The 12600-nt window shown below is 44.7% G+C and overlaps 1 protein-coding gene across 1 annotated transcript in view; it reads right to left on the reverse strand.

Annotated features, from left to right (window-relative positions):
- Nucleotides 1-12600, reverse strand: part of ELAPOR1 (endosome-lysosome associated apoptosis and autophagy regulator 1) — a 76256-nt gene that overhangs the window by 35831 nt on the left and 27825 nt on the right. Inside the window, 3 exon segments of the mRNA XM_070367560.1 lie at nucleotides 3084-3276; nucleotides 5761-5778; nucleotides 5781-5880. Of these exon segments, the coding sequence (XP_070223661.1) occupies nucleotides 3084-3276; nucleotides 5761-5778; nucleotides 5781-5880 (311 nt within the window).

A 12600-nucleotide genomic window follows, 5' to 3' on the forward strand; every position in this document is an offset into this window, starting at 1 on the left:
ACAGTGAAAGATCCCGCATGACCCAGTGAAGATTCTGTGTGCCACATTTAAGACCCAATGCAGCCAAATAAACAAGTATTTAAAAAAAGAAATAAATGCAACACAGCAGAAGCCTTCGTGTTCCCCTAGCTAGTTTCAACCCCATCTACGTCACACAAGCCTTTTCCCACTGCCAAGTAACCACTTTCTGGAATTTGGTGCTTAATAGCCCCTCGTGGTTCTCTGCCCTTTACTCATTGTGTATGTATCTCTCGACAATATACGTATGATATTGCTTTGCCTATTTTTAAACCTGTGTAAATGGTATCACACTCATGGATTCTGAAACTTGCTTTTCTTTCTTCAACATGTATAATGATCAAGGGATTCGTCGATATTCACGGACGAATAAAAGCTCTTCTTTCATTTTCACCAGTATTTAAGATTGCTTTCTACGGTTCACCCACATGTATTTATGCGCTACTTGTTGATGGGCATTTAGGTTGTTTCCAGTTTTTTGATTTGTGCACACTCTTTTAGGAACATTCTGGCACTGGTCTCCTCCTACACGTGTCTGAAGCCTGGCTGGGGAATGGGGTTGGTGGGTAGAACCACTGGGTCACAGGGTTTGTGAACCTCCAACTTTACCAGCTACAGCTATGTTATGCCCCAGAGTAGATGTTATCAACTACACCCACCGGCAGAAAACTCCTGTTGCTCCGCATCCTCCCCACATTTAGAATGGTCAGACTTTACATTGTTGCTAGTATGATATGATAGAACACTGGTGTCTCCCTGGGCTTTAAACCTTATTTCCTTGATTATTAATGAGGTTGAACATCTTATCGCATCTCTTCTGATCACACTTTAATTCTTCTTGAATTGCTTATCTTCCTGCCTGGCTTGTTGATGCCGTGAGGGCAGAGACCAAACTTAATTTGCTCACTTCTGTGTCATCAGCACCAAGCCATGGATCTGGCGTGAGAGAGGGACTCAGGGCATTAAACAGATGAATGTAAGAGACGGTGATCAAAGACAATTGTGCTATTTCACTGCTCTGCCTGAGACCAGCCCTGGTCGCCAATGACTAATAATGACCAGGTAAGGTTCCAAATCCTCATCACCGATTCAATGGGCATGAGTCTGAGCAAGCTCCAGGAGATGGTGAAGGACAGGGAAGCCTGGCGGGCTGCAGTCCATGAGGACGCAAAGAGTCGGACATCACCGAGCGACTGAACAATGATAAGGGAACCTCAGATTAGTTCACTGTTTTCCCCCTGTGTTTGTCAGAATAATATGGTACTTCCAGCTCTTCAACAGTTAGTGTTATTCTCAAGTGAAAACATATCCAAAATGCCTCAGCTGAGCTCATTCAAGATACCCAGCTAACCTAATGGTATTGATTTCTCCTTGTTAAAAGAGACAGCACTTAAAGCTGATGTGCTCCACGGCATCAGCTATAAATAACTCCTGAAGGTGGATGAATAATTAAAAGATGCCATAAGTGGGTTACATTTGCAAAATGCATTACAATTCTGACTTTTGTCAGAGCTGTTCCTAGTGAAGATCATTTCATGTTTAATAATAACAATCTGTCTTGATTTATTTCTAATGCCAGGAATCACTCCAAATCTTTCCAAGATTGCAAATCTTTCCAAGTATCATCTCATTTCCACCTTGCATGCATACATGCTAAGTTGCTTCAGTCATGTCCGACTGCGATGCTATGGACTATATAGTCCACCAGGATCCTCTGTCCATGGGACTTTCCAGGCAAGACTACTGAAGTAAATTGCCATTTCCTCCTCTAGGGGATTTTCCTGACCAAGAGATTGAACAACGTGTCTTCTTGTGTCTCCTGCACTGTAGACTTATTCTTTACCATTGAGCCACTGGGGAAGCCCTTTGACTCATAATACTGAACTCTAAAATAACATAAACATTGGACTGTTAAAAGACCTGCTGCCTGGCTCAGACAGTGGTGCTTCTAGGATATTTAAGTATAGGAATGGGACATATTGCTCTAACTTTTAAAAATTCATGTGTAATACAATTAATTTTTTTATCCTTTTGATTGGGTATAAGAGAAACTTTCATGTACTTTTCTCCTATATTCCTTGTCAATATTTAACAAAGAGTAGTGGACGATTGTCTTTTACATCCATGCAACCCCCCCAACTTTTCCTCTCTAAGACCCAAGTATTGTCTTGAACACACTAAATGTTATTTGAAGGCGGTAGCATGGGGCAGTGGAAAGCTTGGGACTGAGGATGAATTCTAGTCTCCCCAGTTGTAAGCTGGATAACAAAGGACAAGTCATTTAACCTCTCCGAGCCTCCAGTTCCAAATCTGTGTAATGAGAACAATAATACCTGTTTCACCCTCACAAGGGTTCTCGTGAGGATTAGAAAAAATAATGTATGCAAAGCATCTGGAATAGTGCCTGAACCAAGGCACATCATATAATTCTTATCCTTAGAATTAAATATGTAAAGATTGGGTAAGGGCAGCTCACCCATTCTGTAAGCACCTTGGACTGAGTTTTTCAATTACTGAAAAGATCCTCTTCTGAGCTGGAGAATTCTCTGGTCACCAGGGTCTCAAAGTGTTTGGAACATCTCAGCCATGACTGACCAAAGCTCTGGTCCTTCTTTATCTCCCCAAACCCATAAACTTAGGATTAGGAGACCAGATTTAGAAGTTGACACCAAAGCCAGGAAGATACTCGAGGCTTTGCACAGAGTGTTGCAATCAAATTAAGGAAGTGTTTTGGCTGATCCAAAATTCCATGGTAGAATTCAATTGGATTTTGTCCTAAACAGACTGGGCCATTTGACCCTTGTGCATCTTATCAACGTCTATTTCCTGGTGGTTTTCACCTGTCACAAGTGCTTATCAGTCACTGGTAAGCTTAGGTCAGTAAGGCTGGGCTGAGTGGGCAGCACATCCAGCAGTCCAGGGGGGCCCTGCTCCAGCCCTCACCCCAAGGAGAAGGAGAAGAGGCTGTGGAGTGCTCTCTGCAGCCCCTTCCCCAGCATGGGGAGCAGGGAGGTAAGGGAGGTGAGGGGCTAAGGGGGAGGGGCAGGGGGAGAGGGGCGACTCACGAAGTACAGTTTTCGGTGGACTCCAAGGTGCTGTCCTCGATCTCCATGTTGGTTGAGAGGCTGGCAAAGCCATGGGGCAGTTCATCCCACTCATCGAACCGGATGCCTGTGCCAAGGGAGTAGCGGCCCTCAGCACACGGCTTACACGACTGGTCCTTCATGTCCAGAAACTCCCCAGCTTTGCAAGAGAAGGCTGGAACACAAGAGCGGGGATAAGGACAGGTGGTGAGGCTGTTGCCACCTAGAAGTGGGCCGGTGTGGGCATCCTAGAGGGAGGAGCAGAGGATGGAGACCTAAGGGTTTCACGCACTAAGACTTAGAGCCATGGCGCATCTTCTATGACCCCGCTTGCATGGACTGTCCAGACTAGGCAAATCCATAGAGACAGAAAGTAGATCTGTGGCACCAGGGACTTGGGGGAGGGGGCATGGGGAGAGATGGCTAATGGATATGAAGTTTCTTTCTGGGGTGATAAAAATATTCTGAGATTAGATAGTGGTGATAATTATGTAAATCTGTGAATAGTCTAAAAACCATTGAATTTTAGAACTTACAGGGGTGAATCATTATTGATTTATCTATTGGCTGTGCCATACGGCTTGTGAGATCTTAGTTTCTCCACAAGGGATTGAACCATAAAAGCATGGAGTCCTAACCACTGGACTGCCAAGGAATTCCCAAAGCTGTTATTAAAAAAAAAAAAAAAAGACGTAGGGCCTTGTTGCAGCATTTTGGGCCATTCTCATTTCCTCAGCCATTCTGAGAGCTCCCCAGTAAAAGAGGGTACCAGAGTCTCTCGTCCTCTGAAGGGCGCCTCTGAAGGGGCGCCTGGCCTTTTGGCCTTGGATTTCCTGTTGTCTCTGGCCTCTGTCTTCTCCTTTCTGGTCCCACTGGCACCATGCTGGTTGGGATTATTGTGATCTGTTAAGTGAGCTCAACCATTGCAATGTCCTCCTAATGAGTTGCCTATTTCTTGTTTTTGCTCATTCTGTGGTCAGAAGTATCTTTCTGAAATACTGATACATACTTATTTCTTTTTAAAATTTATTTATGTGTAGCTGCACTGGGTCTTTATCTCTCTCGTGGCCGCGAGCCGGGGCAACTCTTCTAGTTGTGGTGCATGGATTCTCATTGCAGTGGCTTCTCTTGCTACAGAGCATGGCGTCCAGGCAAGCAGACTTCAGTAGTTGAAGTGCAAGGGCTCAGCAGTTGTGGTGCACAGGCTTAGTTGCCTTGCAGCATGCGGGATCTTCCCAGTGCAGGGATTGAACCCATGACCCCTGCATTGGCGGGTGGATTCCTAACCACTGAACCACCAGAGAAGCCCATACTATTATTTCTGGTATTTAAAAAATAATCAGGCACCACCCACCAACTTTTGGTTACAGACTTAAGCTCTCAATTTGGCACTCAAAGTCTTTTACAATTTTCCCCCAACCTAACCCCAACTGGCTTAATCTTGCACTCCAGACCCTTCTCCACCCCACTCCCATCCATCCCCTCCCTGTGTTGTCTCCACCTCAGTCCACATCCTCTTTTCTGAATGTGTCTGATGTTCTCCCACCTCCAACCTTTTGCTGGAGTGGTTCTCCCAGCTGTTCCTGATCCCTAAGCATCCATAAGGCCCATTCTTTTCACTTCATCTAACACATCATATTGATGTGTGCCTCCTACCAGGCTCTGAGCTCCTCCAGGCATGATGGCTCAGCAACCGGCACAGCCACAGCAGGACCTCCCCTAAGGTTTGCTGAAAAAATGAATAGATAAACGGATGTCTGCTCCTCCCACCAGACTGTACGCTTCTGAAGGCAGAGGCTGTGCCTTATTTATCTTTGTGGTTCACATCGCAAGTGCACATATTAAGAACACTGGCCAAGTTTACTGAAGATGGCTGATTTGTTTCTGTTAATACTCAGATCTTAGCAATATCCATTTATTGATTTAACAAGTATTTATTTGCTCACCTACTGAATCAGGCACTAGGCTAAGCATATTTTAGATGTTAAATGCCCTCAATCTCCTTTCCAAATCGTCAAAGATTCCTTGATTCTAGTCCCTGATCTTTATTGTCAAAAATAAAAAATATTTTGTTTTTGCCTTTTCTAAAAGGAACAGCACAGGGAAAATAGCTGCTAGTGATAGGAAAGTTGTAGCTACAGAGTCCTAGAGGAGGGAATAGGAGCTGCAGGCAAGTCACTGCCTTTCCGGTTGCATGGTCAGCTCCCCAATCCGGGAACATTCTTGTTCCCTGAAGTGATGCCCAGTGCGTTTTAAAGATCTGTCTCTGCAGAAATTTATCTTCTCTGGCTTCCTTTTCAAGAACGACTGCAAATCACAATCTTTCCTAATGAGTGACTGGGGCTGGAGAGTGTAGACTGGAGAGAAATGCACAGACCAGAACAGAAAATGTATGCAAACAGAGAAAAATATCTAAGTGACACACAGCTGGAATGATTTTTACTTTATACTGTGATGGGATTTAAATTTGAAAAGAAAAATAAATTGAGATTCCCATCCGTGAAATAGCACTCCTGCACCAAATCTCAGGATTTGGTGGATGGGGAGGCAGGGGTGGGGAGATCTGATTCCTTGAGGCAGCCGCACTGTCAGGAAGGGCCTAACTCGGATGGTAGGGGGCTTGGGGCAGAGGCCAAAGCTGAGAGGCAGGACTGCTTACAGCACTCGGTGCCCTTGACGGGTCGGGGAGGCTGGTACACAGGCCTGGGGTGTGCGGCACGGCGACCCTCCACCTGGAACCTGTGCTGTCACACGCGGTGTACTCATAGTGGTACTCAGACTGCAGGGGAGAGAAGGGGCAAAGTATGCATTAGCATCTGTCAGACATTAACAGCTTCCCACCTACTTCCTGCCCAGCCAGAAGGCTACTGACACCATCACAGTAATGGGCCCTGGGCCCCAGGGGAGGGGGTTGCTACAGGGAGAGGCAAGGCATCGTGGAGCTGAAATGATTCTTATGAAGAACATACAGGGCCTATATGGCCATTTGGATCATTCCTCTCCACTGGCCATGGTCTAGTCCCTAGAACCGTCAACACCCCCCACTGCCCCGCCCGCTTTTTCATGTCTCTCTGCTGTTGTATATAAATAATGTCCTATTAGGCCAGAGCAATGTGAGAAGGTGACTAAAGAACAGGCTAGAAACAGGTGGATTTTTTCTTGTCCCAAACTGCAGAATTCACAAACACGGACTGGCCCATGAAAAATTACAAAGGATTGTCACAAAAGCTGTATTTCTATTTCCCCTGATTTCCCTGCATTCTTCATGCTCTCTTCTGCCCTGAAAAAACTATGAATTCCTGCCTCAAATTTTATGAAAACATCATATTTATCCCAGGCAGGTGATGGGTTCTCATCACATCAGCCTGCTGCTGCTGCTGCTAAGTCGCTTCAGTCGTGTCCGACTCTGTGTGACCCCATAGACGGCAGCCCACCAGGCTCTGCCGTCCCTGGGATTCTCCAGGCAAGAACACTGGAGTGGGTTGCCATTTCCTTCTCCAAGGCATGAAAGTGAAAAATGAAAGTGAAGTCGCTCAGTCATGTCCGACTCTTCGCAACCCCATGGGCTGTATTCACACCTAATTTCTCTGTGCAGTGAAAACTCATAGTTCACCTGATCTAAGAATAAACTGAATAACAACAACAAAACAGCCAAATCAAGCATATTAAATAAAACAAGAAGCACTGCAACAAAAATCACAGAAAGCACTGCTTGGGAAAAAGAAAGCACAATAGCTGTGGCAAATACTCAAAACATTTCTTACTCTTTTAAATCTTGTCACAAACAACAGGCCACAGAATTAATGTGATTTTGGCTTTGACAAGCATTTCGCAATCGTCACTTAACCAAAAACTATATTCAAGCCCTAAAGTACTTTGTATTACTGTATCCATAAGAAAAATAGAATTAATGTCCCCCTTCTACCCATATGGAAGGATGATTGCACATAAATGCAATGTAAGGAGTTGAGCTGGGGCTAAAACTGAGACAGTTTGAAGTGGGCTAACCTAAGAATTCATCAGAATCAAAAGGAGAAATCTGTACTTTTGGGAAGGGGTAAATAGACTTCATTTCATCTCTTCTAAGATGCATATTTCTTTCATATTTTAACACCTATGAAATCAAGTTGTGGCTTATACGCGACACAATAAGGAAGCACTGTGTCATGTTTTACGGAGAAGGCAATGGCATCCCACTCCAGTACTCTTGCCTGGAAAATCCCATGGATGGAGGAGGCTGGTGGGCTGCAGTCCATGGGGCTGCTAAGTCGGACACAACTGAGCAACTTCACTTTCAATTTTCACTTTCCACTTTCATGCATTGGAGAAGGAAATGGCAACCCACTCCAGTGTTCTTGCCTGGAGAATCCCAGGGACGGGGCAGCCTGGTGGGCTGCCACCTATGGGGTCGCACAGAGTCGGACACGACTGAAGTGACTTAGCAGCAGCAGCAGTGTCATGTTTTAATTGATGGGGTTTTCCTTTCTTTTCGATACATAAAAGCTGGTGTGCCTTACAAGCTGTTATTTCAGACTTGTGGATATGTGGTAAACCTTGCTTTTGATCTGTACTTTAAGAAACTTAGGGTAATGAGAGAAAAATCTTAGAGCTCCATTTCTATTGTCTTCTATTATAAATATAATTTTCCAAGTATCTATTGTCTGTCCAGCACTTAGAGGTACTAGAGGTTGTGCCCAGCATGGCTCAGGACAGCAAAGTGTAAACTGGGCATTTTTATCCAGAGGGAGAAGATGCAAAGGAGAAGGAGGAGCTGGGGGGAGCTTAGGATGAGAAGCTTTGACTTTAGATCAGATGTCAGTGTCATCTAGGAAAGAAAGAACACCTGGGTGGGAATTCTTTGTGCCCTTGGGCTACCATCACTCTGGGTCTCTTTTTTCTTTTAATTCCACTCTTTTCTTTATCCCAGAGGACTCTGAAGATGAATAAGGAAACTACACATTTTCAATTTCGGGTCTAAAAATGATATTCTCCAAAGGATTTTGCTGCAAGAAAGAGGGGTAAGATCCACAGTATGTAAATTACATAGAATTGAGTGAACCAGGCAGAAAAGCTTCATGTTCTGCCTGTGAACGTAATTATGCCTGTCATTTGCATGGTGCTTTTACACCATTTCATTTGATCTTCAAACTCCCCAGAAGGCAAGCAGAGCAGGGGGTGTTTCCTCCATTGCACAGATGACAAAACACTCCCCATGGGGTGAAGTGGCTTTGTCCAAGGTCACACAGAGCTAGAACCCAGGCCTTCCTACCAGGAATCCTTCACTCTCGGAAGTCCCATCAAACACAATCTCGGGCTGGGCCAAATTTAACAGCCAAATCTAAAAATTAAATAAGACAGTATTGGTTGTCTGCCAGCAGCCAGGGTCTCTTCTGAGGCCTGATAATTAGTGTTAAAACATCAAATCTGTTCGAGCAGATCATTTCAGTCACTCTGACTGCATTTGGCCTGTTGGAGACTCGAGAGCCACGTCTGCCTCTGCATCGTCTCTCATTTGGTGTCCCCTGTGTCCCACTTGGGTGGGAGGTTTGCTGGGAAAATGGTGGTTCCGGGCCTTAGAAAATTTCCCTTCAATATGTGCTAATTTACTTCATGTCCCTTGGGGATATTCACACCATCCAACGCAGGTGGCTCTGCTGCAGCTGTTTCAGATCTGAGCTATAGTTGATCTCACCATCCAAGACGTCGGCTTAGACAGAGATATAATTGGCAGGACTCCTCAGTTATATTCAGAGTTTTATGAACAAATCAATTCCCCAACACAACCTCAGTTTACCTAGTGACCTGACTTGGAGAGCATACGGTCTACATAATATGCAGATTCACAAAGGAGACACATGCATACATTTTTTAAAACATGGATTTTAATCTTTCTTTTTTTAATTTGGCTTTTTAGAAAAAAATCATTTAAAAATTCTGAATTTTATTTTATATTTGGTAGCACTGCACAGCATGTGGGATCTTAGTGCCCTGACCAGGGAGCAAATCCACGCTCCCTGCAGTGGAAGCACTCTTAACCTCTGGACCACCAGGGAGCTCCCAGGAGACACTCAAATAGATCTCATTCGTATGTCCAGCATATAATTCTTTGCTCTCCCCAGGCACAATGACATGACATGTCCCCAAGTCACAATTTTAAATGGGACACAGGAGGAACATATGACCTAGCTGCCTAGAAGTAACCTTTGCCAAAGCAGAGCTGAAAAGACAGAGATGGCCAGCTACAACTGTCTGAGGGACAAGCTCTAGGTGATTAGGGGGTGGCGAGGTCTAGTGTTTCACTGGCCTTCTTTCTGACAGGGAATTTCTCCATCCCGACTGGCTGAGGACACTGCCAACAGGTGGCCCAGACTAACTGGAGAATCCAAGGACTGCTCCCCAAACAGGCCTCCAGGGGTTAACATCGGGGATACAGCCCAGGCTGTTAAGGTCCTGAGGCCATGAGAGCTCAGTGAGCTGCTAAAACAAGCAGTCAGAGAGACTAAGAACAAATGGCTTAGCTGGACATTTGACGCTCTGGGCCTCAGTCTTCTCATTTGTAAAATGAGGAAGTTGGACTTAGGTGATTTCAAACGTCTAAGATTCCTTCCAGTTCCAATACCTTATTACTTCACATACGCACATTGCACACATTTCACATATGCACATATGCACATTGCTATGTGCATGAAAATCTGTTTTTCTTTCCATCTTTCCCCCTCTTCTTTCAAAATGGCATGTCTCAGTTTTTAAAGTAATTATCAAAGTAAGAAATGTTAATTGTAGAAACTATGAAAATACAGGCTAGAATTAAAAAGAAAATTAAAATCTTCCAAAAGCCTACCAAGCAGAGATCAATACTTCTAACATTTTATTACATTTCTTTACAGATTTTTTTATATGTGCATATGCATTTATTGGGGCTTCCCAGGTGGAGCTAGTGGTAAAGAACCTGCCTGCCAGTGCGGGTAGATGTAACAGACATGGGTTTGATCCCTGGGTCAGGAAGATCCCCTGGAGAAGGAAATGGCAACCCACTCCAGTATTCTTGCCTGGAGAGTCCCATAGACTGACAGCCTGGTAGGCTACAGTCCGTGGGGTCCCAAGAGTCAGGCATGACTTAGCAATTAAACCACCATAGCTGAAATCATACAATATATGCATTTACTGATTTGTCTGCTTTTGGCTGTGCTGAGTCTTCGTTGCTTTGCAGGGACTACTCTTCATTGCGGCACAAGGGTTTCAATTGCTGTGGCACATGGGCTTGGGGACCTGTGGGCTTCAGTAGTTGCTGCACAGAGGTTAGTTGCTCTGCAGCATATGGATTCTTCCTGGAACAAGGATTGAACCTGTATGCCCTGCATTGACAGGCGGATTCTTATCCACTGAGCCACCAGGGAAGTCCATGCATATGCATTTTTAAAACAAAATGAAGATCCCATGATATGTAGTTTCTTCTTCTGACTTTTTTTTTTTTTTTTACATTTTAGGTCACGAGCATGCTCCTGTGTCTTTAAGGTTGCACCACAGTTGCTCTAACCATTCTCCTGTTACAGGTCATTGAGTTTTGTCCAATTTTTCCTTATTTTAGATAGCACTACAATGAAGCTTTATGTGTATCTTTGATTATTTCCTTTGGAGAGATTCCCAGAAGTGGAATTACTAGAGTAAAGAGTATGAGTTTCTTTGAGGTTCTTGATCAGGGAGGGAGATTTCTAAGTCTTTTTAAATTTCTTCACTTCTTATTACAATAAAATTCAAATGTATATTTTAAGACAGAATATGATGACCCCCAGGTACCCATCACCCAGCTTCTATACTTATAGTTTCTGCCATTTCTGCTTATTTACTTCCACCTACTCCTCCCCACTCAAAGTTGTTGTTAGTTTTTCTAGGTTTATTTATTTTTAGGGAAAAATTATATACATTGAAGTGCACAAATCTTGTTCAGTTTGGATAAATGGATCCACTTGAGTAAAACAATGACAAGCTAAGAATCACTGCCCAGAGACAGCTACTGGCCAGAAAGGTAACCACTCGGCCACTGCCCCTGCCCTACTCCCCAACCCCCTCACCGCCCAGAGACAGAACAGACAGAACCAAGCAGAGTCTCAGATCCTGAGTCTTAAGGTCACTGAACCAGTGCTACACAAAGTCACAGCCACCAAGGAAGCAGGGAATCAACATGACTTGGGTTTGTCTTGGCTGGGACAGGGCCTGAGTCAAGAAACAGGTTCTTAAGTAAACCTGGATTCTGACTAGGGGCCTTAGGGTCTGGAAGAGGCCCCTCCCATTCTTCCGCCAGCTGCAGGTTCAGCCCCTTCTCAGCATCCCTGAAAGGCAGATACTTTGGGGGAGAATGTCAAGATGGGGGCTGGGTGCCCCAGGCAAACACCTGAGCTGGTAAGTGGGGTCAGTAGGTGTTTGTTGGTACAGTGCAAATGCCTCTTTGCTGAGAAAGCATGTGATGCAGACAGGAGCAGATCCCATTAAACAATCCTGACTGCCAAGGAGAGACCAGCCCTTCCCTGGAAGGGAGGAGTAAGCTCTGCTTAGCACAGAACAAGGAGATCATGGTGAAATGTCAGAATTGAACATTAGTGCCCCCAAAGAGACTTTCTCTGTGGCTCAGCCCCAGCTGAATGGCTTCCAGAACTGTTCTGTGTTCTTTCTGCTCTGGAGTGCTCTCATTCAGGTTCTGGGTGGAAGGTCTGCAGACACTGGGACTCAGCGACCTTGACCTTGTAGGACCTTTTTGATTGTTTTCTGTCAGACTGCAGAGACTCCCTCTTTGCTCCTTTCTCTCCCTCCTTCCCACGCTCTTAAGACTGCTGGCTCAGTAGCAGTGTCTCCTGGGTCCTAAAGTGTGAAAGTGATAGTCACTCCATTGTGTCTGACTCTTTGAGACCCCATGGACTGTAGCCTCTGTCCATGGAATTCTTCAGGCAAGAATAATGAAGTAGGTAGCCATTCCCTTCTCCAGGGGATTGAACTTGGTCTCCCTGGGTCTCCTGCTTTGCAAGCAAATTCTTTACCTTCTGAACCACCAAGGAAGCCCTGGATCCTAAAAAAGAAGTGAAAGTGTTAGTCGCTCAGTCGAGTCTGACTCTTTTCCACCACATGGACTGTACTGTAGCCCACCAGGCTCCTCTGTCCATGGATCCACTTTGGAGTGGCTTGCTATTTCCTTCTCCAGGAGATCTTCCCAACCCAAAGATCGAACCTGGGTCTCCCACATCACAGGCAGATTCTTTACCATCTGAGCCTAAAGGTCTAGACATATCCAGCCCTCGATCTCTGGTGGCTAAATCTGTTTAATCATCACAACAACCTGAAGATTATGTTAAAAATACAGATTCCTAAAAAAAAAAAAACAAACAAAAGATTCCTGGGCTCTACTCTAAAGATTCTGATTCTTCTCTAGATCCTTTTCTGCTTTCAACTCACTCTTCTATGGAAACTTAAATAATTATCCCATCAGGAAGCAAATCATGTAAGTACA

This window comes from Bos mutus, chromosome 3 (genome assembly GCF_027580195.1).
Source record: "Bos mutus isolate GX-2022 chromosome 3, NWIPB_WYAK_1.1, whole genome shotgun sequence".
NCBI lineage: Eukaryota > Metazoa > Chordata > Mammalia > Artiodactyla > Bovidae > Bos > Bos mutus.